The following is a 26734-nucleotide window of genomic DNA, read 5'->3' as shown; positions in this document are numbered from 1 at the left end:
TGTTGATCATACTGTATGTTGATCATGTGTTGATCATACTGCATGTTGACCATGTGTTGATCATACTGTATGTTGATCATACTGTATGTTGATCATACTGTATGTTGATCATGTGTCGATCATACTGTATGTCGATCATGTGTTGATCATACTGTATGTTGATCATGTATGTTGATCATGTGTGTTGATCATACTGCATGTTGATCATGTGTTGATCATACTGCATGTTGATCATGTGTTGATCATACTGTATGTTGATGATGTGTTGATCATACTGTATGTTGATCATGTGTGTTGATCATACTGTATGTTGATCATGTGTGTTGATCATACTGTATGTTGATCATGTGTTGATCATACTGTTTATTGATCATGTGTTGATCATACTGTATGTTGATCATGTGTGTTGATCATACTGTATGTTGATCATGTGTTGATCATACTGTATGTTGATCATGTGTTGATCATACTGTTTATTGATCATGTGTTGATCATACTGTATGTTGATGGTGTGTTGATCATACTGTATGTTGATCATACTGTATGTTGATCATGTGTTGATCATACTGTACATTGATCATGTGTGTTGATCATACTGTATTTTGATCATGTGTTGATCATACTGTATGTTGATCATGTGTTGATCATACTGTATGTTGATCATGTGTGTTGATCATACTGTTTATTGATCATGTGTTGATCATACTGTATGTTGATGATGTGTTGATCATACTGTATGTTGATCATGTGTGTTGATCATACTGTATGTTGATCATGTGTTGATCATACTGTATGTTGATCATGTGTTGATCATACTGTATGTTGATCATGTGTTGATCATACTGTATGTTGATCATGTGTTGATCATACTGTATGTTGATCATGTGTTGATCATACTGTATGTTGATCATGTGTTGATCATACTGTATGTTGATCATGTGTGTTGATCATACTGTATGTTGATCATGTGTTGATCATACTGTATGTTGATCATGTGTTGATCATACTGTATGTTGATCATGTGTTGATCATACTGTATGTTGATCATGTGTTGATCATACTGTATGTTGATCATGTGTGTTGATCATACTGTATGTTGATCATGTGTATTGAGCATACTGTATGTTGATCATGTGTATTGATCATACTGTATCTTGATCATGTGTTGATCATACTGTATGTTGATCATGTGTATTGATCTCCTTCTTGTCTGTATTCCAGATGAACCGACCCATCCAGGTAAAACCAGCCGACAGCGAGGGGAGAGGAGGTAAGACACACATCACATCACACACACATGAACACGCTTCTTCACTAATTATAATACACGCCATCTTACATTATAATGACACACCTGTCCAATTCTACAGAAGTTACCCATTTCAATCTGTATCTACAGCAGGGTTGAGGTCAACCACAAATTTAGATGAGGATTTTCACTAATTGAATTTGGAGAGTCAAGTCTTCAATGTGACTCTCCTACTCCCAACTGGAACTCTTGCTACAGATACTCTGTTAATCTGTATCTGCTGACATGCACTGTAAAGTAAGCCCCAAAGACACACACCTACATTCTTAGTGATCTCTACTGTGATCTCTGTTGGTCCTCTACTCCCAAGTTTCATCTCTCTGTAATGTATAAGTTTATACTGCACCCTGGTGGTTGATAGCAGTATCGCAACATGTATTTTTCTCCCATCACTGGCCTGCTAGAACATAATGAGATTCAATGAGAGCACCATGATATGTTTTATGAACTGAGTATCTACCTCTAGTATCAGAGCTATCTAACTCCTCTCCTTTTCTCCTCCCTCTCTCCCTCCTCCCCCTCTCCTCCTGGTGTGCCCCTCTTCCAGAAGACAGGAAGTTGTTTGTGGGCATGCTGGGTAAACAGCAGAGTGATGAAGACGTCAAGAGGCTGTTTGAGCCCTTTGGCACTATAGACGAGTGTACTGTACTACGGGGGCCAGACGGCACCAGTAAAGGTTGTGCGTTTGTGAAGTACCAGGGACATGCTGAAGCTCAGGCTGCCATTAGCACCCTGCATGGGAGCCGCACACTGCCTGTAAGTCACAGACAAGTCATCCTACCTCTCCCTCTGTAAGTCACAGACAAGTCTTCCTACCTCTCCCTCTGTAAGTCACAGACAAGTCATCCTACCTCTCCCTCTGTAAGTCACAGACAAGTCTTCCTACCTCTCCCTCTGTAAGTCACAAACAAGTCATCCTACCTCTCCCTCTGTAAGTCACAGACAAGTCTTCCTACCTCTCCCTCTGTAAGTCACAGACAAGTCTTCCTACCTCTCCCTCTGTAAGTCACAGACAAGTCATCCTACCTCTCCCTCTGTAAGTCACAGACAAGTCTTCCTACCTCTCCCTCTGTAAGTCACAGACAAGTCTTCCTACCTCTCCCTCTGTAAGTCACAGACAAGTCATCCTACCTTTCCCTCTGTAAGTCACAGACAAGTCATCCTACCTCTCCCTCTGTAAGTCACAGACAAGTCATCCTACCTCTCCCTCTGTAAGTCACAAACAAGTCTTCCAACCTCTCCCTCTGTAAGTCACAGACAAGTCTTCCTATCTCTCCCTCTGTAAGTCACAGACAAGTCTTCCTATCTCTCCCTCTGTAAGTCACAGACAAGTCTTCCTATCTCTCCCTCACAGACAAGTTTTCCTAACTCTCCCTCTGTAAGTCACAAACAAGTCTTCCTACCTCTCCCTCTGTAAGTCACAGACAAGTCTTCCTATCTCTCCCTCTGTAAGTCACAAACAAGTCTTCCTACCTCTCCCTCTGTAAGTCACAGACAAGTCATCCTACCTCTCCCTCTGTAAGTCACAGACAAGTCTTCCTATCTCTCCCTCTGTAAGTCACAGACAAGTCATCCTACCTCTCCCTCTGTAAGTCACAGACAAGTCTTCCTATCTCTCCCTCTGTAAGTCACAGACAAGTCTTCCTATCTCTCCCTCTGTAAGTCACAGACAAGTTTTCCTACCTCTCCCTCTGTAAGTCACAGACAAGTCTTCCTATCTCTCCCTCTGTAAGTCACAGACAAGTTTTCCTATCTCTCCCTCTGTAAGTCACAGACAAGTTTTCCTACCTCTCCCTCTGTAAGTCACAGACAAGTCTTCCTACCTCTCCCTCTGTAAGTCACAGACAAGTCTTCCTACCTCTCCCTCTGTAAGTCACAGACAAGTATTCCTACCTCTCCCTCTGTAAGTCACAAACAAGTCTTCCAACCTCTCCCTCTGTAAGTCACAAACAAGTCTTCCTACCTCTCCCTCTGTAAGTCACAGACAAGTCTTCCTACCTCTCCCTCTGTAAGTCACAGACAAGTCTTCCTATCTCTCCCTCTGTAAGTCACAGACAAGTTTTTCTATCTCTCCCTCTGTAAGTCACAGACAAGTCTTCCTATCTCTCCCTCTGTAAGTCACAGACAAGTCTTCCTATCTCTCCCTCTGTAAGTCACAAACAAGTATTCCTACCTCTCCCTCTGTAAGTCACAAACAAGTCTTCCAACCTCTCCCTCTGTAAGTCACAAACAAGTCTTCCTACCTCTCCCTCTGTAAGTCACAGACAAGTCTTCCTATCTCTCCCTCTGTAAGTCACAGACACGTTTTCCTACCTCTCCCTCTCATTGTTATGTGGAAAGTTAATGTATTCCGGAACTTTAGGAACTTTATTTACCTTTCAACATAAATACGCGTTTCAAAACAGTGCACCAAATCTTGGTTGATTGTATTTCCAATATGGGGTAATTCAGTAAATCCATGTGTTTAACTTAAAGACCGGTGTGTGTTTCCTTGCAGGGTGCGTCGTCCAGTCTGGTGGTGAAGTTTGCCGACACAGAGAAGGAGAGAGGGCTGAGACGGATGCAGCAGGTGGCATCACAGCTGGGCATCTTCAGCCCCACCATGACACTTAACTTTCCTGCTTACAACGCTTACACACAGGCCGTCAGCGCACAGGCGGTAAGCACACACACACACAGCGTTACACACACGCCTTTACACACATGCACACATGCACGGAGGCACTCATATACACACATACACACACACACTGGTTTGAGTGGTGCTTTGGGTATGAGAGGATGTGATGTTTTTCAAGGGGCTATCACTGTCCTAATCTGCACTAATGTTATTACTGAATGGACACGTCATTTAGCATTAGCCATCTCTCGACAAAATCCACAGCAACACACACACACACACACACACACACACACACACACACACACACACACACACACACACACACACACACACACACACACACACACACACTTCCTAGTAACCCCAGCTTTTCTGCTGCACAGCCATTAACCCTGTGGCTGGATATAATGGACATGTAATTACATCTCTATTCATCCTCTCTGTCTCTGTCTCTGTCTCTGTCTCTCTCTCTCTCTTTCTCTCTCTGTCCCTCTCTCTCTCTCTGTCTCTCTCTCTCTTTCTTTCTCTCTATATTCCTCTCTTTCTCCTCCCCCCATCTCTCTCTCTCTCTTTCTCTCTCTCTCTCTTTCTCTCTCTGTCTCTCTCTCTATCTCTCTGTCTCTGTCTCTCTCACTCTCTCTCTCTCTCTCTCTCTCTCTCTCTCTCTCTCTCTCTCTCTTTCTTTTTCTCTGTCTCTCCCTCTCTTTCTCGCTGTCTTTCTCTCTATATTGTATTTACAATGGTGTTTGTTCTTCACTGGTTGCCCTTTTCTTGTGGCAACAGGTCACACATCTTGCTGCTGTGATGGCACACTGTGGAATTTCACCCAGTAGATATGGGAGTTTATCATCATTTTGTGGACAGTATGCACATAGCCTGTCTTCTCTTGAGAGCCATGTCTGCCTACGGAGGCCTTTCTCAATAGCAAGGCTATGCTCACTGAATCTGTACATAGTCACGGCTTTCCAGTCAGTCACTGTGGTCAGGTTTTCTGGTTTTCTGCCACTGTGTACTCTCTGTTTAGGGCCAAACAGCATTCTAGTTTGCTCTGTTTTTTTGTTAATTCTTTCCAATGTGTCAAGTAGTTATCTTTTTGTTTTCTCATGATTTGGTTGGGTCTAATTGTGCTGCTGTCCTGGGGCTCTGTGGGGTGTGTTTGTGTTTGTGAACAGAGCCCCAGGATCAGCTTGCTTAGGGGACTCTTCTCCAGGTTCATCTCTCATCTCTTTCTTTCTTTCTTTCTTTCTTTCTTTCTTTCTTTCTTTCTTTCTCTAGATTGTCCAGCAACAAGCTCTGGTTGCTCAGTCAGCGTACCTGTCTCCTGTAGCAACTGTTGCCAGTTTACAGATGCAGCAGATGGCAGCGCTCAACGCAAACGGAATCCTCGCCACGCCCATCACATCTTCCTCTGGTACACACACACACACACACACACACACACACACACACACACACACTTACAGATGCTTACGGATACTGTATGTTAGTAATAACATGGATTGATCTTATGTTTACAATGCTATGCAGATCAAGTCTGTCTATTTGATGTACATTTACTTCTCTTCATTGGTTTCTAAGTTATTCTGCTTGTGAGTGCATCTCAATAATGTAAAGTGGCTTCTTCTCCTCGTCTAATCAGCATCTTTTACAGTCTACACTAATCGCTTCTCTCTCATCTGAAAGCCGGGAATTACCTTTCACCAGTCCACTTTTTTTTAACATCAATTCAGATTGAGGAAGGTAGACAAGAGGAGGAAGCCACTTTACAATGAGATGCACCCTTCCCTTAACTCCCTTTGCCCCACTAACCAATCATTGCTTCTCCCCTGCATTTATGCTCTGCCTTTTTCTCTTTCTTATACACTATAGAGTCTAGTAGCTGTCAATCACAATATCTCCTCCACTGTGATTGGTCCTCCCGGTTTGCAGGTACGAATACCCCTCCAACCATCTCAGCCACGCCCGTGCCATCACTACCTCCACCTCTAGGAGTCAATGGTTACAGTCCACCAACCAATGGACAGCAAGCATCAGAAGCACTATACACCAATGGCATTCATGCGTACCAAGGTACGAGCTGAATTACCAAAGATAGAATATTTACCACAGAAATACTGATATCTCCATGTGTTCCCTATATTCACTCTCTGCTCTGCCACTCACTCCCTCCGCTCTGCTACTCCCTCCCTCCCTCCCCCCCTCCCTCCCCCCCTCCCTCCCTCCCCCCCTCCCTCCCTGCCCCCCTCCCTCCCTCCCCACCTCCCTCCCTACATTCCTGCTTCTCTCTCTACATTCCTGCTTCTCTCCCTCCCTCCCTACTTATCTCCCTTCTCTCTCTCTCTCTCCCTCCCTCCCTCCCTCCCTCCCTCCCTCCCTGCATTCCTGCTTCCCTCCCTCCCTACTTATCTCCCTTCCTCTCTCTCTCTCTCTCTCTCTCTCTCTCTCTCTCTCTCTCCCTCCCTCCCTCCCTCCCTCCCTCCCTCCCTCCCTCCCTACTTATCTCCCTTCCTCTCTCTCTCTCTCTCTCTCTCTCTCTCTCTCTCTCTCTCTCTCTCTCTCCCTCTCTCTCTTTCTCCCTCCCTCCCTGCCTCCCTCCCTCCCTGCTTCCTTCCCTCCCTCCCTCCCTGCCTCCCTCCCTCTCTCCCTCCCTCCCTGCCTCCCTCCCTGCCTCCCTCCCTCCCTGCTTCCTTCCCTCCCTCCCTGCCTCCCTCCCTCTCTCCCTCCCTGCCTCCCTCTCTCCCTCCCTCCCTGCCTCCCTCTCTCCCTCCTTCCCTGATTCCCTCTCTCCCTGCAGCCCAGAGTCCAGCATTATCTCTAGATCCTCTCCAGCAGGCGTATGCAGGCATGCAGCACTACACAGGTGGGCCACAGTCACACACATTACCAGCTCCTGTGACACTTATAGTGACTGGGTTAATTTTGCATTGTCAGAATGGAGTCCTCAATGCTCTCAGAGTAGGACAGTAATTAACTGGTAAAAGACCAAAAACACCAGCAAGTGATTTTAATTTTGGATATTTTTTCCAACATGATTTCCAATGCATAGTATGTGATGTTATACAAATGTAAGCAAGGTTTGAAATTATTATGTTTTAGTCAAACGTTATATCGGGATTCTTGTGGTCAATTTAGAGTCTACAAATGACTTTTAATTATGTTCCGGCCCCCTGACCATCGACTCAAGACAAAAATCAGCCCGCAGCTGAATCTAGTTGATGATCCCTGTGGTACAGGATCAGAGGTGAATCTAGTTGATGATCCCTGTGGTACAGGGTCAGAGGTGAATCTAGTTGATGATCCCTGTGGTACAGGGTCAGAGGTGAATCTAGTTGATGATCCCTGTGGTACAGGGTCAGAGGTGAATCTAGTTGATGATCCCCGTGGTACAGGGTCAGAGGTGAATCTAGTTGATGATCCCTGTGGTACAGGGTCAGAGGTGAATCTAGTTGATGATCCCTGTGGTACAGGGTCAGAGGTGAATCTAGTTGATGATCCCTGTGGTACAGGGTCAGAGGTGAATCTAGTTGATGATCCCCGTGGTACAGGGTCAGAGGTGAATCTAGTTGATGATCCCTGTGGTACAGGGTCAGAGGTGAATCTAGTTGATGATCCCTGTGGTACAGGGTCAGAGGTGAATCTAGTTGATGATCCCTGTGGTACAGGGTCAGAGGTGAATCTAGTTGATGATCCCTGTGGTACAGGGTCAGAGATTAATCTAGTTGATGATCCCTGTGGTACAGGGTCAGAGGTGAATCTAGTTGATGATCCCCGTGGTACAGGGTCAGAGGTGAATCTAGTTGATGATCCCTGTGGTACAGGGTCAGAGATGAATCTAGTTGATGATCCCTGTGGTACAGGGTCAGAGGTGAATCTAGTTGATGATCCCCGTGGTACAGGGTCAGAGGTGAATCTAGTTGATGATCCCTGTGGTACAGGGTCAGAGGTGAATCTAGTTGATGATCCCCGTGGTACAAGGTCAGTGTTGAATCTAGTTGATGATCCCTGTGGTACAGGGTTAGAGGTGAATCTAGTTGATGATCCCTGTGGTACAGGGTCAGAGGTGAATCTAGTTGATGATCCCTGTGGTACAGGGTCAGAGGTGAATCTAGTTGATGATCCCTGTGGTACAGGATCAGAGGTGAATCTAGTTGATGATCCCTGTGGTACAGGGTCAGAGGTGAATCTAGTTGATGATCCCTGGGGTACAAGGTCAGAGGTGAATCTAGTTGATGATCCCTGGGGTACAAGGTCAGAGGTGAATCTAGTTGATGATCCCTGTGGTACAGGGTCAGAGGTGAATCTAGTTGATGATCCCTGGGGTACAAGGTCAGAGGTGAATCTAGTTGATGATCCCTGTGGTACAGGGTCAGAGGTGAATCTAGTTGATGATCCCTGTGGTACAGGGTCAGAGGTGTCTTCCTCCCTACCATCTCTGCCATTGAGGGCATGTAGGGTAATCTGATCCTAGATCTGTGGTTAGGGGTGTCTTGGACCTCCAACCAGTGTTTCATCATCTGATGTCACTCTCTCTCTCATCACAGCGGCGTACCCTGCTGCCTATGGATTGGTCGGCCAGCATTTTCCACAGCAACCTACCCTAGTTGCCCAGCAACACCAGCAGCCCCAGCAACAGCAGCAGCGAGAAGGTGATGTCACTTCCTGTCTCTCAGACAGCACCTGTTGTGTGTGTGTGTGTCTCAGATTAGTGTGCGTGTGAATCACAGATCCTCATGAATATTTGTGTGAGTGTGTCTCTCCGTCGCAGACCCTAACGTGTGTGTGTGTGTTCCTCCCCTAGGGCCGGAGGGTTGTAATATCTTTATCTACCACCTGCCTCAGGAGTTCAGTGACAGTGAGATGCTCCAGATGTTTCTGCCCTTTGGAAACGTCATCTCAGCTAAAGTCTTTGTAGACCGCGCCACCAACCAGAGCAAGTGCTTCGGTAAGACAGAGAGAGAGGGATTGGAGGGGGAGACATAGGAGAGAGGCAGGGATGGGTGAATAGTGAGTATCCAGGAGAAAAGGAAAGAAAGGAGGAACGGAGGAGAAATGGAGGGAGATAAGAGAGAATTGCAATTCCACCTGTTGCTATGATACATGATGATCATAACTCACAGTTGCTGGTAGCATACTGTATGACTGTATCTCTGTCTGTCGCAACGAAGCAATGTGATTATACATGTTATATTACATTTCAGAATGTTTCTCTCTCTGTTCCCTCTTCCTCTCTCGTTCCTCCCTCCGTTCCCTCTTCCTCTCTCGCTCCTCCCTCCGTTCCCTCTTCCTCTCTCGTTCCTCCCTCCGTTCCCTCTTCCTCTCTCGTTCCTCCCTCCGTTCCCTCTTCCTCTCTCGTTCCTCCCTCCGTTCCCTCTTCCTCTCTCGTTCCTCCCTCCGTTCCCTCTTCCTCTCTCGTTCCTCCCTCCGTTCCCTCTTCCTCTCTCGTTCCTCCCTCCGTTCCCTCTTCCTCTCTCGTTCCTCCCTCCGTTCCCTCTTCCTCTCTCGTTCCTCCCTCCGTTCCCTCTTCCTCTCTCGTTCCTCCCTCCGTTCCCTCTTCCTCTCTCGTTCCTCCCTCCCTCCCCAGGTTTTGTGAGTTTTGACAACCCATCCAGTGCCCAGACTGCCATCCAGGCTATGAATGGGTTCCAGATCGGCATGAAGAGACTCAAGGTGCAGCTGAAACGACCTAAAGACGCCAACCGCCCCTACTGAAGGAGAGAGGAGAGAGGTGAGAAGGGATAGGGGCTGGGAAAGAGAGAGGGAGGAAAAAGAATGTGTGGATTGAGGGATGGAGGAATGGGAGGCAATAAAAGGGAAGAAGGGAATGAGGGAGGAGACTGGAGGGTAGAAGAGACGGTAGTAGAGAGGAGGGTTGAAGAGAGGAGGGAGGGTAGGAGAGAGGAGTATGAGAGAGAGGAGGGTAGAAGAGAGGAGTGTGGGAGGCAGGAGAGGGGTGGGGAGGAGAGAGGATGGGAGGAGGGAGGAGAGAGGAGGGTAGGAGGCAGGAGTGAGGAGGGTAGGAGAGAGGAGGGTAGGAGGCAGGAGAGAGGAGGGTAGGAGAGAGGAGAGAGAAGGGTAGGAGTGAGGTCGGGGAGGCGTGTAAGAGAGAAGTGATGGGAAGGAGGAGGGATATTTGAGTTTGGGGAGGAAACAGGAAAGAATGACAATGGAGTTTATGCAAGTTGCTGTCAGTCACATCTTTCTAAAATGCTGATTGGTGAAAGGGCTATATGACGAGAGTGGGCGGGATCTTAAATAAGCAGTGCATATGTGGTAAAGAATATTAAACACATGAAATTACAAAAAATGCTTTGTAGGTAGTTTAATCATTTAGAGATTTTGTAGCCAAATCAAAACTAAATTATTGAAATATTGTTATCCAACTTTATATTTTTTATTTATTTTTATTTTCTGATGTTTTTTAATCTTTTCCTGAAACAACAACACACCTCACCTGAGATCCTCCCGTCCAATCATAATTCGCGGGGATCCCATCACTATGGTTACCTAGCGACCGATAAAGCCCCGACCCCCCTTCCTCTCACGTGTTGTAAGTTGATTGGTTGGCCTGTGTCTGGGTTGCTGTGGAGGTGGATTGCCTGTGCTGGTTGCCCTTGGCGATTTTTTTGTTTGTTCCGTCGCCCCGAGCAACCGGCCATGCACTGACCTGCATGCCCTGTTGCCGTGGTGACCACAGACTGTGTTTGGTGCATTGTGACTTTATTTTGTATTGACCTGTGCACATACTGATCAATAACTGTCAATAACTGGGATCTGATTAATTAAGTATCAATTGATTTGATTGAATATCCGCATTGACTGATGGATAATTGTATTGGATATTTGGATAAATTCTGTATTAATGGTTGTTGTTTTTCCGCAGTTTAGTTTTTGATCAGTTTCTGTAGTGTTCTGTTTGGTGTCATTACCATTATAGTGCTACTGTATATTTGGGCTAGACTGAGGTGGGCAAGGGGGCTGTGTGTGTGTGTGTGTGTGTGTGTGTGTGTGTGTGTGTGTGTGTGTGTGTGTGTGTGTGTGTGTGTGTGTGTGTGTGTGTGTGTGTGTGTGTGTGTGTGTGTGTGTGTGTGTCTAAAGTTAACTGTGTGATTACAGTAGGTTTCTGAATGTTTTCCTACAGTCTCTAACCAGGCCATTCAGTGTGTAATGGGGTAACAGGTAATGGGGCCCCTTCATCTGTTGTTGGGTTTAAAGTACAGATTTACGCAATAAACTATCCCAGTCTAGCCTAGAACTATCCCAGTCTAGTCCAGTCCAGCCCAGCCTAGTCCAGCCCAGCCTAGGCTAGCCCAGCTCAGTCCAGTCCAGCCCAGCCTAGTCCAGCCCAGCCTAGTCCAGCCCAGCTCAGTCCAGTCCAGCCCAGTCTAGTCCAGCCCAGCTCAGTCCAGTCCAGCCCAGTCTAGTCCAGCCCAGTCTAGTCCAGCCCAGCTCAGTCCAGCCCAGCTCAGTCCAGTCCAGCCCAGTCCAGCTCAGTCCAGTCCAGCCCAGTCTAGTCCAGCCCAGCTCAGTCCAGTCTAGCCCAGCTCAGTCCAGCCCAGTCTAGTCCAGCCCAGCTCAGTCCAGTCCAGTCCAGTCCAGTCCAGTCCAGTCCAGCCCAGCCATCTGCATTTGGTGCTGATCATAACCTATGTGGATATAGAGGTGGGTAACCCCTTTGTAAGCAAGGAATTGTAAATAACTCCCGATAAACAGCACACATTCCTAGGATAAGTCCAAGTCCATCTCATAGTTTAAAGAGCCTTCATCACCCGGTCGCATTTCCTTCATCTGCACTGAAACCAAGTAATAGGTGAAAACAATATGGTGGAAGATGAGCAGATGAGCGTAGAGAGGAAAGAGACAGGGAGAGAGAGGAAGTTACTTCAGACTATTCAGATGCAGCACTGGACTGTGGACCTCCGATGACACTAAACTCTGCTGATCTGGATTCTGATTGGTAGGATGTGTGTCCTTGGCTTCTGATTGGTAAGATTGTGGACTGGCCTGACTTTCTGATTGGTGTCTATTTCCCCTTCTTTTCTACCAGTCTATTTCCCCTTCTTTTCTACCAGTCTATTTCCCCTTATTTTCTACCAGTCTATATCCCCCTCCTGTTTTATATCTCTCTATCACTCCTCTCCTTTTCTCCCCTCCCATCTTTCTCTCTCTTGCTTCCTTTCTCTCTCCCCTTCTCTCACCCCCCTGGCCGGTGCTTTGAGGTAATGGTTTGTAGTTGTTGTGATGGTGCTAAACATAGCCTCTTGCCGATTGGAGAACAGACCTAAACTATAGGAATTCTGGGAGAATTAATATACATGGGGAAAAAATTGTCTCTTGGTATGAGTAGAGGTTACCCATAGAGCCAGATCTAGGATCAGCTAACCTGCCCCAAATCAAAACGTGAACCATATGGGAGAAAACACAAAACTGACCTTAGATCAGTTTATCTGAATAATCTAATAATAACATTAAAAGACCATTTACATGAGAAGCTATCCCACAGAGATCTAAGCTACTTGTGGACTAAGGGAGACTGTTACCCAGAATTTCTATACTGCAACTGCCAGAGAGTGATGCATGTTGGGAACCTTTGCTTGCCGTGATCTAAGACACAAGTACAACGTGTGCGTGCACGGACACACACACACACAAACACACAGACATACATACAATTACAGAAAAGGCAAAAGGCCTCCCAAATGACGACAACAACATTCATGGATATTTCACTGTGTTGAGCTGCATGCCCTGGACACTCTGTATGTCTATGTGTAAAAGCACCATGACGTTATCCCTGTTGAAAAACACAGAGGTTTACTATAGTAACCAATGATGCAGACTTAGTAGAGGTAAACTGTTTTGTGCAAATGGTTTCTGGTAATATATATTTTTTGTTGGAAATGACATCCACATGAGGGATGAATTGTTTCTATACTGTTATTTCTTTGTTCTCTGATATATAGAGGATTATAGTAGAGGTTAACCACAAGACTATATCCATGTCCTAACAAGCTCTCTCTCTCTCTCTCTCTCTCTCTCTCTCTCTCTCTCTCTCTCTCTCTCTCTCTCTCTCTCTCTCTCTCTCTCTCTCTCTCTCTCTCTCTCTCTCTCTCTCACTCTCTCTCTCTCTCTCTCTCTCTCTCTCGCTCTCTCTCTCTCTCACTCTCTCTCTCTCTCTCTCTCTCACTCTCTCTCTCTCTCTCTCTCTCACTCTCTCTCTCTCTCTCTCTCTCTCACTCTCTCTCTCTCTCACACTCTCTCTCTCTCTCTCTCTCTCTCTCTCTCTCTCTCTCTCACTCTCTCTCTCTCTCTCTCTCTCTTTCTCTCTCTCTCTTGCTCTCTCTCTCTTTCTCTCTCTCTCCCTCTCTGTCTCATTCTCTCTCTCTTTCTCTCTCTCTCTCTCTCTCTCTCTCTCTCTCTCTCTCTCTCTCTCTCTCCCTCTCTCTCTACATCTGTCCCCCAACCCCTCCCTCTCACTCTTCCTTCCTTCGCTCTTGCAGGTGAAGTTTTCAGACTCCGGCCGTGGTGGAATCCCAGCGTGCATTGCGCCCTCAGACCTACTACCTTTCTTTTGAGCGACGGGGAACAGCACACACACACACACACAAACACCACACACACACACACACACACACACATACACACACACACACACACACACACACACACACACACACACACACACACACACACCACACACACACACACACACACACACACACACACACACACACACACACACACACACACACACACACACACACCACACACACACATTGCACTCTAAAAGGACCAAGGCACAGATATTGACCAATGTACATATTATAGTCCTCACACACACAAACACTGACATACTTTCAAATACATATATGTCAGTAATCGTACCCTTTGAACTGGACTCAGTTTGAAAATGGTTTGTGAGGACTTTGTCTGGAGTGTGTAGGGCAGTGAAGATCACACACATACACGACCCAGGAAGTACTTACTAAAGTCATTGATGAGATGATGAATAATGGTGATATATCACTTCTTTGGACCATAACATGTCATATTACATGGCTATTACATGTGTATAACATGATACAAATAGGAAGGCCTCCATTTCGTAATAAAAAAAGGAAAACAGGAAAAAATATTGAGACAAAAATGAGTCATTTAGAGAAACTTTGGAGAGAGATCCTTATGGCCTGTAAATAATTTAGTTTAAGAAGAGTAACATTTAGAAAATTACAAAAAAATGCAAAAAGAAGAGTACTTTAGATAAATCACTGAAAAATGACACAATATTATTATTATTATTGTTATTATTATTATTATTATCTTCGTTAGGGGATATTGTATTAGAAATAAAGAAAGGGGAGAATCACAAACATATTTTCAATTTCTACTTAGATTGTAGGATAAATGTGGGAGGGAGGGACTGCACCTTTTCTGGGAGGTTTTAATATCTGAACAATGTTTTATTTATTGACTAATTTATCAATTATTTTTGTTAATGAGGAGAAATGATGAAGGGTTTAAAGGGGTTACTGATTTTAGAATTTTTTTAGAGCAAAAAAGGGTCTGTTTCTGTCAGACTCTGTCAGAGTAATTATAATTATGAATGAATTATTACAACAATGATATTTATTTCTTATTTATTGAGTCTGTTTTTGATCCAATCTCTTTTTAAGTTAAAATAAAAAGTATTATACATCAAATACGTTTTTCATTATTTATTGTGTTTGTGTGTTTGTGTAAGAGAGAGAGAGGGAGAGATAGAGGGGAGAGGGAGAGGGGAGGGAGAGATAGAGGGGAGAGGGAGAGGGGAGGGAGAGATAGAGGGGAGAGGGAGAGAGGGGAGGGAGAGATAGAGGGGAGAGGGAGAGAGGGGAGGGAGAGATAGAGGGGAGAGAGAGAGAGGGAGAGATAGAGGGGAGAGGGAGAGGGGAGGGAGAGATAGAGGGGAGAGGGAGAGAGGGAGAGAGGGGAGGGAGAGAGGGGAGGGAGAGATAGAGGGGAGAGGGAGAGAGGGAGAGAGGGGAGGGAGAGAGGGGAGGGAGAGATAGAGGGGAGAGGGAGAGAGGGGAGGGAGAGATAGAGGTGGAGAGATAGAGGGGAGAGGGAGAGAGGAGAGGGAGAGAGAGGGGAGAGGGAGAGAGAGAGGGGGAGAGAGGGAGAGATAGAGAAGGAGAGATAGAGGAGAGAGGGAGAGATAGAGAGGGAGAGATAGAGGGGAGAGGGAGAGAGGGAGAGATAGAGGTGGAGAGAGAGAGGGGAGAGGGAGAGAGAGAAGGGGAGAGAGGAGGAGGGAGAGATAGAGGGGGAGAGAGAGAGGGAGAGAGAGAAGGGGAGAGAGGGGGAGGGAGAGATAGAGGGGGAGAGAGAGAGGGAGAGGGAGAGAGAGGTGAGGGAGAGAGGGGAGGGAGAGATAGAGGGGAGAGGGAGAGAGGGAGAGAGGGGAGGGAGAGAGGGGAGGGAGAGATAGAGGGGAGAGGGAGAGAGGGGAGGGAGAGATAGAGGTGGAGAGATAGAGGGGAGAGGGAGAGAGGAGAGGGAGAGAGAGGGGAGAGGGAGAGAGAGAGGGGGAGAGAGGGAGAGATAGAGAAGGAGAGATAGAGGAGAGAGGGAGAGATAGAGAGGGAGAGATAGAGGGGAGAGGGAGAGAGGGAGAGATAGAGGTGGAGAGAGAGAGGGGAGAGGGAGAGAGAGAAGGGGAGAGAGGAGGAGGGAGAGATAGAGGGGGAGAGAGAGAGGGAGAGAGAGAAGGGGAGAGAGGGGGAGGGAGAGATAGAGGGGGAGAGAGAGAGGGAGAGGGAGAGAGAGGTGAGGGAGAGAGGGGAGGGAGAGATAGAGGGGAGAGGGAGAGAGGGAGAGAGGGGAGGGAGAGAGGGGAGGGAGAGATAGAGGGGAGAGGGAGAGAGGGGAGGGAGAGATAGAGGTGGAGAGATAGAGGGGAGAGGGAGAGAGGAGAGGGAGAGAGAGGGGAGAGGGAGAGAGAGAGGGGGAGAGAGGGAGAGATAGAGAAGGAGAGATAGAGGAGAGAGGGAGAGATAGAGAGGGAGAGATAGAGGGGAGAGGGAGAGAGGGAGAGATAGAGGTGGAGAGAGAGAGGGGAGAGGGAGAGAGAGAAGGGGAGAGAGGAGGAGGGAGAGATAGAGGGGGAGAGAGAGAGGGAGAGAGAGAAGGGGAGAGAGGGGGAGGGAGAGATAGAGGGGGAGAGAGAGAGGGAGAGGGAGAGAGAGGTGGAGAGATAGAGGGGGAGAGAGAGAGAGGGGGAGGGAGAGTGTGAGTGTGAGAGAAGTCCGTGAGAGAGAGGTGGAGGGGAGAAGGAACAGTTAAAATATGTAAAAGAGAGAGAGAAGGAACAGTATAGATTGTAATTGACCAGTAGAGGGCGAGACAGGCACAGATTCCAGTCTCCACCTCGGTAGGTAGTTATCTCTCGAGAGGTTCTGGTAGATATGGTAGGTAGGGTATAGTCCTGCCCCAAACAACCAGGAGTTATCTAGGTTGATGTGTTCAAGGGTGAGAGAGTTTATCAGTCATTCTTTATGAGAGCCTGAGTGTGCATGGTGTTTATAAATAGTTGGGAAAGCTACTGCATGATGGCTATGTGATTGTAATCAGATCACAGTCAAAGGTTAGCTCTGCACTGAAGTCTGAGGTGGTGTGTTCACTTAATAATATGTAGCCTAAATGTGCATTAAATAATGTAGTTAAACCTGTCTACAATACATATCTCAACTTCAATATATAAATACAATAACATAAGGTACGTCATGAGTAGCTTAGGCCTACACAGCAAATTCTCCAGTGTTAAATCAACACTGCCACTGTCTATACGGGTCCACACTTTTGAGTGTTAAATTATTACCGTGCTAGTGTGGACGCTGTTACACTTCCTGGTCCCTTCCTTTATGCAAATTATTTCACAGCTATTCTTTCAAAATAATATTTATGTATTTATTGTAAGACACATATTGATGTAATCAGTTAATGGTGCCACCTGTCAATGCTTTTATAGGGCAGGATAATGACGATTGAAATGGTTTCTCTGTCCAGATCTGTCTACACTTGTACGATATTCAGACAGAATATGTGTCTGACTACCTCTGGAGGTGTATGGGGTCGTTTGATTGTCTACACCTGTCTACATATGGGCACAATGAGCATGTGGACAAGATCAGGACAAAGGACACAAGTTAGAACCATGTATTAATGGAGCTAGAGTCAGTGTTTGGGACTGAACACTTTCAGTGTTATGCACATACAGTGGGGCAAAACAGTATTTAGTCAGCTACCAATTGTGCAAGTTCTCCCACTTAAAAAGATGAGAGAGGCCTGCAATTTTCATCATAGGTACACTTCAACTATGACAGACAAAATGAGGAAAAGAAATCCAGAAAATCACATTGTAGGATTTTTTATGAATTTATTTGCAAATTATGGTGGAAAATAAGCATTTGGTCACCTACAAACAAGCAAGATTTCTGGCTCTCACAGACCTGTAACTTCTTCTTTAAGAGGCTCCTCTGTCCTCCACTCGTTACCTGTATTAATGGCACTTGTTTGAACTTGTTATCAGTATAAAAGACACCTGTCCACAACCTCAAACAGTCACACTCCAAACTCCACTATGGCCAAGACCAAAGAGCTGTCAAAGGACACCAGAAACAAAATTGTAGACCTGCACCAGGCTGGGAAGACTGAATCTGCAATAGGTAAGCAGCTTGGTTTGAAGAAATCAACTGTGGGAGCAATTATTAGGAAATGGAAGACATACAAGACCACTGATAATCTCCCTCGATCGGGGGCTCCACCCAAGATCTCACCCCGTGGGGTCAAAATGATCACAAGAGCGGTGAGCAAAAATCCCAGAACCACACGGGGGACCTAGTGAATGACCTGCAGAGAGATGAAGTAACAAAGCCTACCATCAGTAACACACTACGCCACCAGGGACTCAAATCCTGCAGTGCCAGACGTGTCCCCCTGCTTAAGCCAGTACATGTCCAGGCCCGTCTGAAGTTTGCTAGAGAGCATTTGGATGATCCAGAAGAAGATTGGGAGAATGTCATATGGTCAGATGAAACCAAAATATAACTTTTTGGTAAAAACTCAACTCGTTGTGTTTGGAGGACAAAGAATGCTGAGTTGCATCCAAAGAACACCATACCTACTGTGAAGCATGGGGGTAGAAACATCATGCTTTGGGGCTGTTTTTCTGCAAAGGGACCAGGACGACTGATCCGTGTAAAGGAAAGAATGAATGGGGCCATGTATCGTGAGATTTTGAGTGAAAACCTCCTTCCATCAGCAAGGGCATTGAAGATGAAACGTGGCTGGGTCTTTCAGCATGACAATGATCCCAAACACACCGCCCGGGCAACGAAGGAGTGGCTTCGTAAGAAGCATTTCAAGGTCCTGGAGTGGCCTAGCCAGTCTCCAGATCTCAACCCAATAGAAAATCTTTGGAGGGAGTTGAAAGTCTGTGTTGCCCAGCAACAGCCCCAAAACATCACTGCTCTAGAGGAGATCTGCATGGAGGAATGGGCCAAAATACCAGCAACAGTGTGTGAAAAACTTGTGAAGGCTTACAGAAAACGTTTGACCTCTGTCATTGCCAAGTATTGAGATAAACTTTTGTTATTGACCAAATACTAATTTTCCACCATAATTTGCAAATAAATTCATAAAAAATCCTACAATGTGATTTTCTGGATTTTTTTTCTGTGATTTTCTGGATTTTTTTTCTCTCTTTTTGTCTGTCATTGTTGAAGTGTACCTATGATGAAAATTACAGGCCTCTCTCATCTTTTTAAGTGGGAGAACTTGCACAATTGGTGGCTGACTAAATACTTTTTTGCCTAACTGTACCTACTACATGTTAATGTTTTTAAATGTATGTAAATTGTAAAGTATTTTGTCTGTAATGTCTTTCTCGTTATATATACCGATGCTCCAGGATGGCATAGCAGTTCAGACGTCTTTTGTCCTCGTCTTGTCGTGTCCCGTATATATATATATTTACAACTTTCTTCGGCATACCTTTTTATATATATATTTTTTATTTTCCATAAACTCATCTTCAAAACACTCTCCTGCAACCCGCCTCACCAATTTATATATATAAAAAAAGGAAAGTATTATTTACCTTAAATCTGTAATCCTCCATAGAAGCTAACCAGAAGCTAACCAGAAGCTAGTCAGAAGCTAATCCAGAAGCTAGCCAGAAGCTAGCCAGAAGCTAATCCAGAAGCTAATCCAGAAGCTAGCCAGAAGCTAGCCTGAAGCTAATCAGAAGCTAGTTAGCTTCTTTACTGGCTAATCGTTAGTATTCAGCTAACCACGGTTTGTGGTCATCAGCTATCCTTTAGCTCGAAAATCTATTGCCAGTTTTGTACGGCGCGGCTCGGACCGGAACATACCGGACCTATTTTTCTCTCCATGTCCCCGGATTTCAACCACTAACTCTGGACATTTATACCTGGATCTCGCAGCTAGCTAGCTGCTATCCGTGTGCCTATCGGCTTTCGTCGATTCATCAATTATTCCGGAGCTAGCCAGCTGAAGAGTTCCGTCAGTCACTCCTGGGCTACAATCACATATCCGGACCCGTTTTACTGCCAACGTGGAGCCCCACCGGGCCTTCACAACTGGACTACCGACGTTATCTACCCGAGGGAGTTATCCGGCTGGCTCCTCTATCGCAACGTTACCTGAACGCCCATCTGCGGTCCGCTAACCGTTAGCTGTCTTATCGGCTGCTATCTGAATAGACCTATCGGACAATTTATTTTTTTATTTTATTTTTTCTTGGGCCTCTATAACTATATCTATTGTTTGTTTTTTTTGCGAATTGGATTCATCCCCTCTACCACACGGAACCCCACTAATCCTACCGACGGAAACGCACAAGGTGGCTAATAACAGACCTCCATCCTATGCTAGCTTGCTACCGATGGCCTGGCTAGCTGTCTAAATCGCCGTGACCCCAACCTCACTACTCACTGGACCCTTTTGATCACTCGACTAAGCATGCCTCTCCTTAATGTCAATATACCTTGTCCATTGCTGTTCTGGTTAGTGTTTATTGGCTTATTTCACTGTAGAGCCTCTAGTCCTGCTCACTATACCTTATCCAACCTATTAGTTCCACCACCCACACATGCGATGACATCTCCTGGTTTCAATGTTTCTAGAGACAATATCTCTCTCATCATCACTCAATACCTAGGTTTACCTCCACTGTATTCACATCCTACCATACCTTTGTCTGTACATTATAAATTGAAGCTATTTTATCGCCCCCAGAAACCTCCTTTTACTCTCTGTTCCAAATGTTCTAGACGACCAATTCTTATTGCTTTTAGCCGTACCCTTATCCTACTCCTCCTCTGTTCCTCTGGCGATGTAGAGGTGAATCCAGGCCCTGCAGTGCCTAGCTCCACTCCTATTCCCCAGGCGCTCTCTTTTGATGACTTCTGTAACCGTAATAGCCTTGGTTTCATGCATGTTAACATTAGAAGCCTCCTCCCTAAGTTTGTTTTATTCACTGCTTTAGCACACTCTGCCAACCCGGATGTTCTAGCTGTGTCTGAGTCCTGGCTTAAAAAATTCTGAAAATTTCATCCCAAACTACAACATTTTCAGACAAGATAGAATTGCCAACGGGGGCGGTGTTGCAATCTACTGCAACGATAGCCTGCAGAGTTCTGTCCTACTATCCAGGTCTGTACCCAAACAATTTGAACTTCTACTTTTAAAAATCCACCTCTCTAAAAACAAGTCTCTCACCGTTGCCGCCTGCTATAGACCACCCTCTTCCCCCAGCTGTGCTCTGGACACCATATGTGAACTGATTTCCCCCCATCTATCTTCAGAGCTCGTGCTGCTAGGCGACCTAAACTGGAACATGCTTAACACCCCAGCCATCCTACAATCTAAGTATGTTGCCCTCAATCTCACACAAATTATCAATGAACCTACCAGGTACCCCCCCAAAGCCTTAAACACGGGCACCCTCATAGATATCATCCTAACCAACTTGCCCTCTAAATACACCTCTGCTGTCTTCAACCAAGATCTCAGCGATCACTGCCTCATTGTCTGCATCCGTAATGGGTCAGCGGTCAAACGACCTCCACTCATCACTGTCAAACGCTCCCTGAAACACTTCAGCGAGCAGACCTTTCTGATCGACCTGGCCGGGGTATCCTGGAAGGATATTCATCTCATCTCGTCAGTAGAGGATGCCTGGTTATTTTTAAAAAATGCCTTCCTAACCATCTTAAATAAGCATGCCCCATTCAAGAAATTTAGAACCAGGAACAGATATAGCCCTTGGTTCTCCCCAGACCTGACTGCCCTTCACCAACACAAAAACATCCTATGGCGTTCTGCATTAGCATCGAACAGCCCCTGTGATATGCAGCTGTTCAGGGAAGCTAGAAACCATTATACACAGGCAGTTAGAAAAGCCAAGGCTAGCTTTTTCAAGCAGAAATTCTCCCAAATCCAGTCAGCTGATGTTCTGAAAGAGCTGCAAAATCTGGACCCCTACAAATCAGCCGGGCTAGACAATCTGGACCCTTTCTTTCTAAAATTATCTCCCGAAATTGTTGCCACCCCCATTACTAGCCTGTTCAACCTCTCTTTCGTGCCGTCTGAGATTCCCAAAGATTGGAAAGCAGCTGCGGTCATCCCCCTCTTCAAAGGGGGGGACACTCTTGACCCAAACTGCTACAGACCTATATCTATCCTACCTTGCCTTTCTAAGGTCTTCGTAAGCCAAGTCAACAAACAGATTACCGACCATTTCGAATCTCACCATACCTTCTCTGCTATGCAATCTGGTTTCAGAGCTGCTCATGGGTGCACCTCAGCCACGCTCAAGGTCCTAAACGATATCTTAACTGCCATCAATAAGAAACATTACCGTGCAGCTGTATTCATTGATCTGGCCAAGGCTTTCGACTCTGTCAATCACCACATCCTCATCGGCAGACTCGACAGCCTTGGTTTCTCAAATTATTGCCTCACCTGGTTCACCAACTACTTCTCTGACAGAGTTCAGTGTGTCAAATTGGAGGGTCTGCTGTCCGGACCTCTGGCAGTCTCTATGGGGGTGTCACTTGTTTATATACACTTGTTTATACTGTATTATTGACTGTATGTTTGTTTTACTCCATGTGTAACTCTGTGTCGTTGTATGTGTCGAATTGCTTTGCTTTATCTTGGCCAGGTCGCAATTGTAAATGAGAACTTGTTCTCAACTAGCCTAACTGGTTAAATAAAGGTGAAAAATATATATATATATATATATATGTCGGGCCCCAGTAAGACGAGCTGTCACCATTGGCATCAGCTAATCGGGATCCTAATAAATCAAATGCAATAACAACTCATATAGTATTTTGATCACTATAAAGTGTATATAGTTTACAACAATGGTGTTATGCAATAACACTTCATATAGTCTTTAAAGTATTTTTTTGCCACATGCTCTTATGTACAGTGGGGCAAAAAAGGATTTAGTCAGCCACCAATTGTGCAAGTTCTCCCACTTAAAAAGATGAGAGAGGCCTGTAATTTTCATCATAGGTACACTTCAACTGTGACAGACAAAATGAGAAAAAAAATATCCAGAAAATCACATTGTAGGATTTTTAATGAATTTATTTGCAAATTATGGTGGAAAATAAGTATTTGGTCAATAACAAAAGTTTATCTCAATACTTTGTTATATACCCTTTGTTGGCAATGACAGAGGTCAAACGTTTTCTGTAAGTCTTCACTAGGTTTTCACACACTGTTGCTGGTATTTTGGCCCATTCCTCCATGCAGATCTCCTCTAGAGCAGTGATGTTTTGGGGCTGTTGCTGGGCAACACGGACTTTCAACTCCCTCCAAAGATTTTCTATGGGGTTGAGATCTGGAGACTGGCTAGGCCACTCCAGGATCTTGAAATGCTTCTTACGAAGCCACTCCTTCGTTGCCCGGGCGGTGTGTTTGGGATCATTGTCATGCTGAAAGACCCAGTCACGTTTTCACTCAAAATCTCACGATACATGGCCCCATTCATTCTTTCCTTTACACGGATCAGTCGTCCTGGTCCCTTTGCAGAAAAACAGCCCCAAAGCATGATGTTTCTACCCCCATGCTTCACAGTAGGTATGGTGTTCTTTGGATGCAACTCAGCATTCTTTGTCCTCCAAACACGACGAGTTGAGTTTTTACCAAAAAGTTATATTTTGGTTTCATCTGACCATATGACATTCTCCCAATCTTCTTCTGGATCATCCAAATGCTCTCTAGCAAACTTCAGACGGGCCTGGACATGTACTGGCTTAAGCAGGGGGACACGTCTGGCACTGCAGGATTTGAGTCCCTGGCGGCGTAGTGTGTTACTGATGGTAGGCTTTGTTACTTTGGTCCCAGCTCTCTGCAGGTCATTCACTAGGTGTGGTTCTGGGATTTTTGCTCACCGTTCTTGTGATCATTTTGACCCCACGGGGTGAGATCTTGCGTGGAGCCCCAGATCGAGGGAGATTATCAGTGGTCTTGTATGTCTTCCATTTCCTAATAATTGCTCCCACAGTTGATTTATTCAAGCCAAGCTGCTTACCTATTGAATATTCAGTCTTCCCAGCCTGGTGCAGGTCTACAATTTTGTTTCTGGTGTCCTTTGACAGCTCTTTAGTCTTGGCCACAGTGGAGTTTGGGGTGTGACTGTTTGAGGTTGTGGACAGGTGTCTTTTATACTGATAACAAGTTCAAACAAGTGCCATTAATACAGGTAACGAGTGGAGGACAGAGGAGCCTCTTAAAGAAGTTACAGGTCTGTGAGAGCCAGAAATCTTGCTTGTTTGTAGGTGAACAAATACTTATTTTCCACCATAATTTGCAAATAAATTCATTAAATATCCATAGGTTAGCCTATATATATATTTTTGTAGGTTAGCCTATATTGTATTTTTTAGGTTAGCCTATATATATATATATTTTTAGGTTAGCCTATATATATATTTTTTTAGGTTAGCCTATATTGTATTTTTTAGGTTAGCCTATATATATATTTTTTTAGGTTAGCCTATATATATATTTTTTTAGGTTAGCCTATATTGTATTTTTTAGGTTAGCCTATATTGTATTTTTTAGGTTAGCCTATATATATATTTTTTTAGGTTAGCCTATATTGTATTTTTAGGTTAGCCTATATTGTATTTTTTAGGTTAGCCTATATTGTATTTTTTAGGTTAGCCTATATTGTATTTTTAGGTTAGCCTATATTGTATTTTTTAGGTTAGCCTATATTGTATTTTTTAGGTTAGCCTATATTGTATTTTTTAGGTTAGCCTATATTGTTTTTTTTAGGTTAGCCTATATTGTATTTTTAGGTTAGCCTATATTGTATTTTTTAGGTTAGCCTATATTGTATTTTTTAGGTTAGCCTATATTGTATTTTTTTTCTCGTTTACGCACTAATAGTTGGTAATGTAAATAGCCTTAATCACACCATTATTATAGAGAAAAGGGTAAAAGTGATTATTGAGGGCCGGAAACAAAATGCGGATGTGTGTGTGTCAGCCAAGTGTTCTCGTGTGCCTAAACGTCATCTGTGACTCTTCCTCCCAGTTATTTTCTATTTCACTCCTAGTCTCACCCCTCTCGCGGTCCGTTCTCCAGACGCAGCAGCTCGGCTGGTCTACGCCTATTACCGGCCAACCACCCTATCCCCCAGAGAGAAGAGAAAGAATACGTGGGACACACGAAAGATAAAGTATCCTAGCTTGTAGTTTAGATTTATCCACGACAATCAGAGCGGATATCCATCGACACAGAAAGAAACCCCGCCTTTACTCGTCTCGCGGTCTCTCAACTTCTCCCACCTACTCTTTCTTTTTATCTCAATCCTTCTTTCTATTAAAATAGTTTTTGACTGGATGGAAAGATGTGGATAAACTGCGGAAGTGGTCAGGTCGGACCCTAATCTAAAACAACGAGACACCCGGGCCGTCACGAACGCAGCAGGCAGAATATATTCAACAGGACGGACCTATACTTTCTCTGGCTGGACTGATTTTCTGCTGAGCGGTCGAACTTTCTGAAATTTGCATATAGGCTACTGCTGTCTGTTCCGTGTGCTCTAACCCAAAGTCTCATACATCGCCTTGGACCTCAGTGAGAGGGGATTGGGACCAAAGTAAGTACCGTTATCTCAATCACATCAATAAGACTGTTATTGTGGTATAAACTGAATAACGGTTTCGTCTGAATATGCAGTGTTTCTACAATAGCCAGTACTCTGTTGTCTGTTCAAGTGTTGAAGGTTTTCAACCTAATCCTACCCGTAACCCTAACCACACTGCTAACCTTATGCCTAACCCTAACATTAAATTACTAACAAAAGGCTTATTTTTTTCATGAATTTTTACAATAGCCAATTTGGACTTTGTGGCTGCGCTAACCTTTCGGTTATCTAGGCATGCAGCCCACAATGAAGCGCGATCACTTGGACACGCGTCATTACGCAAGCCATGTACGTTTATCCTATGATTAAAGGAACGCCGTTTGGTTCTTTTCGTGTCAAAAAATCTACACTTCAAATAACACTATTTGATGTGTCAAATAAGCTTATTGGATCTGAATATGACTGCACGTCACATAATCATTTAACGCGTTCATAAAGCTTTTACGTAGCTATTACACATTGATTACACAATCACTCGTATGTCATATGTCACAACGATTCACCGACACGTATGCTATGATGCTGGTAAAGTTGTCTCGCGCACCTACAACGCTGGTCATAAAAAAAAGCTAGCTAGCTGATGGATGCAAACAATGTTCTTCCCCAAAAACATAGCAACACGAGATCATCTGTTTCAGTAGCTATAGTTAGACAGTTAACTATATAGCTAGGTGTCATAGTTTAAAAGAACCCTAATTTATAACAGTTTTTATTTGATTAATGGTGGTCGGACCCATCTCTGTGAAGCTAGCCAAAATAACGATTAGCCACAATACTGGACATTGGGGTTAGCCAAAAGAAAGGTATGTCATTGACAGTGAAGCAAATCGCTCTCATAATGAAATAGATCATGCTAATGGAGTTTAGAACGTTGTTATATTAAATCAAAAAAATATTATAATTTGTACATTTGAAAAAAATATGTTTATATTACACTGGATATATTAGACTTTAGCGTTGCATTGGGGGGCATACTTACCTATGGATTGTGGATCAATGACATGGGGTATCAGTCTACTCAGTGACACCCAGAGAACATTAGCGTCGTAGCTCTTATTGTGGGACTTTGAAACATCTGTGAATTGAACCACATTTATAGTCAACCTACTATGTGTTTATGTGTAATTCTGTGTTGTTGTTTTTGTTGCACTGCTTTGCTTTATCTTGGCCAGGTCGCAGTTGTAAATGAGAACTTGTTCTCAACTGGCCTACCTGGTTAAATAAAGGTGAAATAAAAAAAAGTGCATTGAACACTATTCCAAAGGAAAAACAATACTGCGAGGATGTTTTGAAATCTGATAACTCTGAGGAGAATGTTGGGAAAAAATATATTAGGTATTGAGTAGACTGATACCCCATTTCATTGATCCCTAATCCTTAGGTAAAATGTACAGTGCAATATACATAATAGGCTGACTGGGGAGGTTATTTCGCAGATCGAATCCCTGAGCTGACAAGGTAAAAATCTGTTGTTCTGCCCCTGAACAAGGCAGTTAACTCACTGTTCCTAGGCCATCATTGTAAATAAGAATTTGTTCTTAACTGACTTGCCTAGTTAAATAAAGGTTAA

General features: G+C 44.6%; 3 protein-coding genes across 4 annotated transcripts in view; all 3 read left to right on the top strand.

Annotated features, from left to right (window-relative positions):
• LOC139421134 (CUGBP Elav-like family member 3) overlaps nucleotides 1-13551 on the top strand; it is a 91507-nt gene extending 77956 nt beyond the window's left edge. The window contains exons 5-14 of one of the 2 annotated variants that reach the window (XM_071171743.1): nucleotides 1222-1270; nucleotides 1857-2065; nucleotides 3807-3968; nucleotides 5208-5343; nucleotides 5862-6002; nucleotides 6727-6792; nucleotides 8474-8578; nucleotides 8731-8874; nucleotides 9514-9657; nucleotides 13430-13551. In XM_071171743.1, coding sequence (XP_071027844.1) covers nucleotides 1222-1270; nucleotides 1857-2065; nucleotides 3807-3968; nucleotides 5208-5343; nucleotides 5862-6002; nucleotides 6727-6792; nucleotides 8474-8578; nucleotides 8731-8874; nucleotides 9514-9641 — 1140 coding nt within the window. In that variant the 3' untranslated portion in view covers nucleotides 9642-9657; nucleotides 13430-13551. Of the gene's footprint in view, nucleotides 1-1221; nucleotides 1271-1856; nucleotides 2066-3806; nucleotides 3969-5207; nucleotides 5344-5801; nucleotides 6003-6726; nucleotides 6793-8473; nucleotides 8579-8730; nucleotides 8875-9513; nucleotides 9658-13429 lie in introns of both variants that reach the window. The other variant, XM_071171733.1, reaches the window with a different exon arrangement.
• LOC139421213 (uncharacterized) overlaps nucleotides 1-26734 on the top strand; it is a 1124809-nt gene that overhangs the window by 266200 nt on the left and 831875 nt on the right. The window lies entirely within an intron of this gene.
• Nucleotides 24535-26734, top strand: part of LOC139421146 (ceramide synthase 2-like) — a 144832-nt gene continuing 142632 nt past the window's right edge. Inside the window, exon 1 of the mRNA XM_071171770.1 lies at nucleotides 24535-25116. The gene's annotated coding sequence lies outside the window, so the exon portion shown is untranslated. The remainder of the gene's footprint in view (nucleotides 25117-26734) is intronic.

Source organism: Oncorhynchus clarkii, chromosome 2, assembly GCF_045791955.1.
Source record: "Oncorhynchus clarkii lewisi isolate Uvic-CL-2024 chromosome 2, UVic_Ocla_1.0, whole genome shotgun sequence".
Lineage (NCBI taxonomy): Eukaryota > Metazoa > Chordata > Actinopteri > Salmoniformes > Salmonidae > Oncorhynchus > Oncorhynchus clarkii.
The sequence above is the reverse complement of the archived record's forward strand: the minus strand, read 5'-3'. Positions and strand labels throughout refer to the sequence as shown.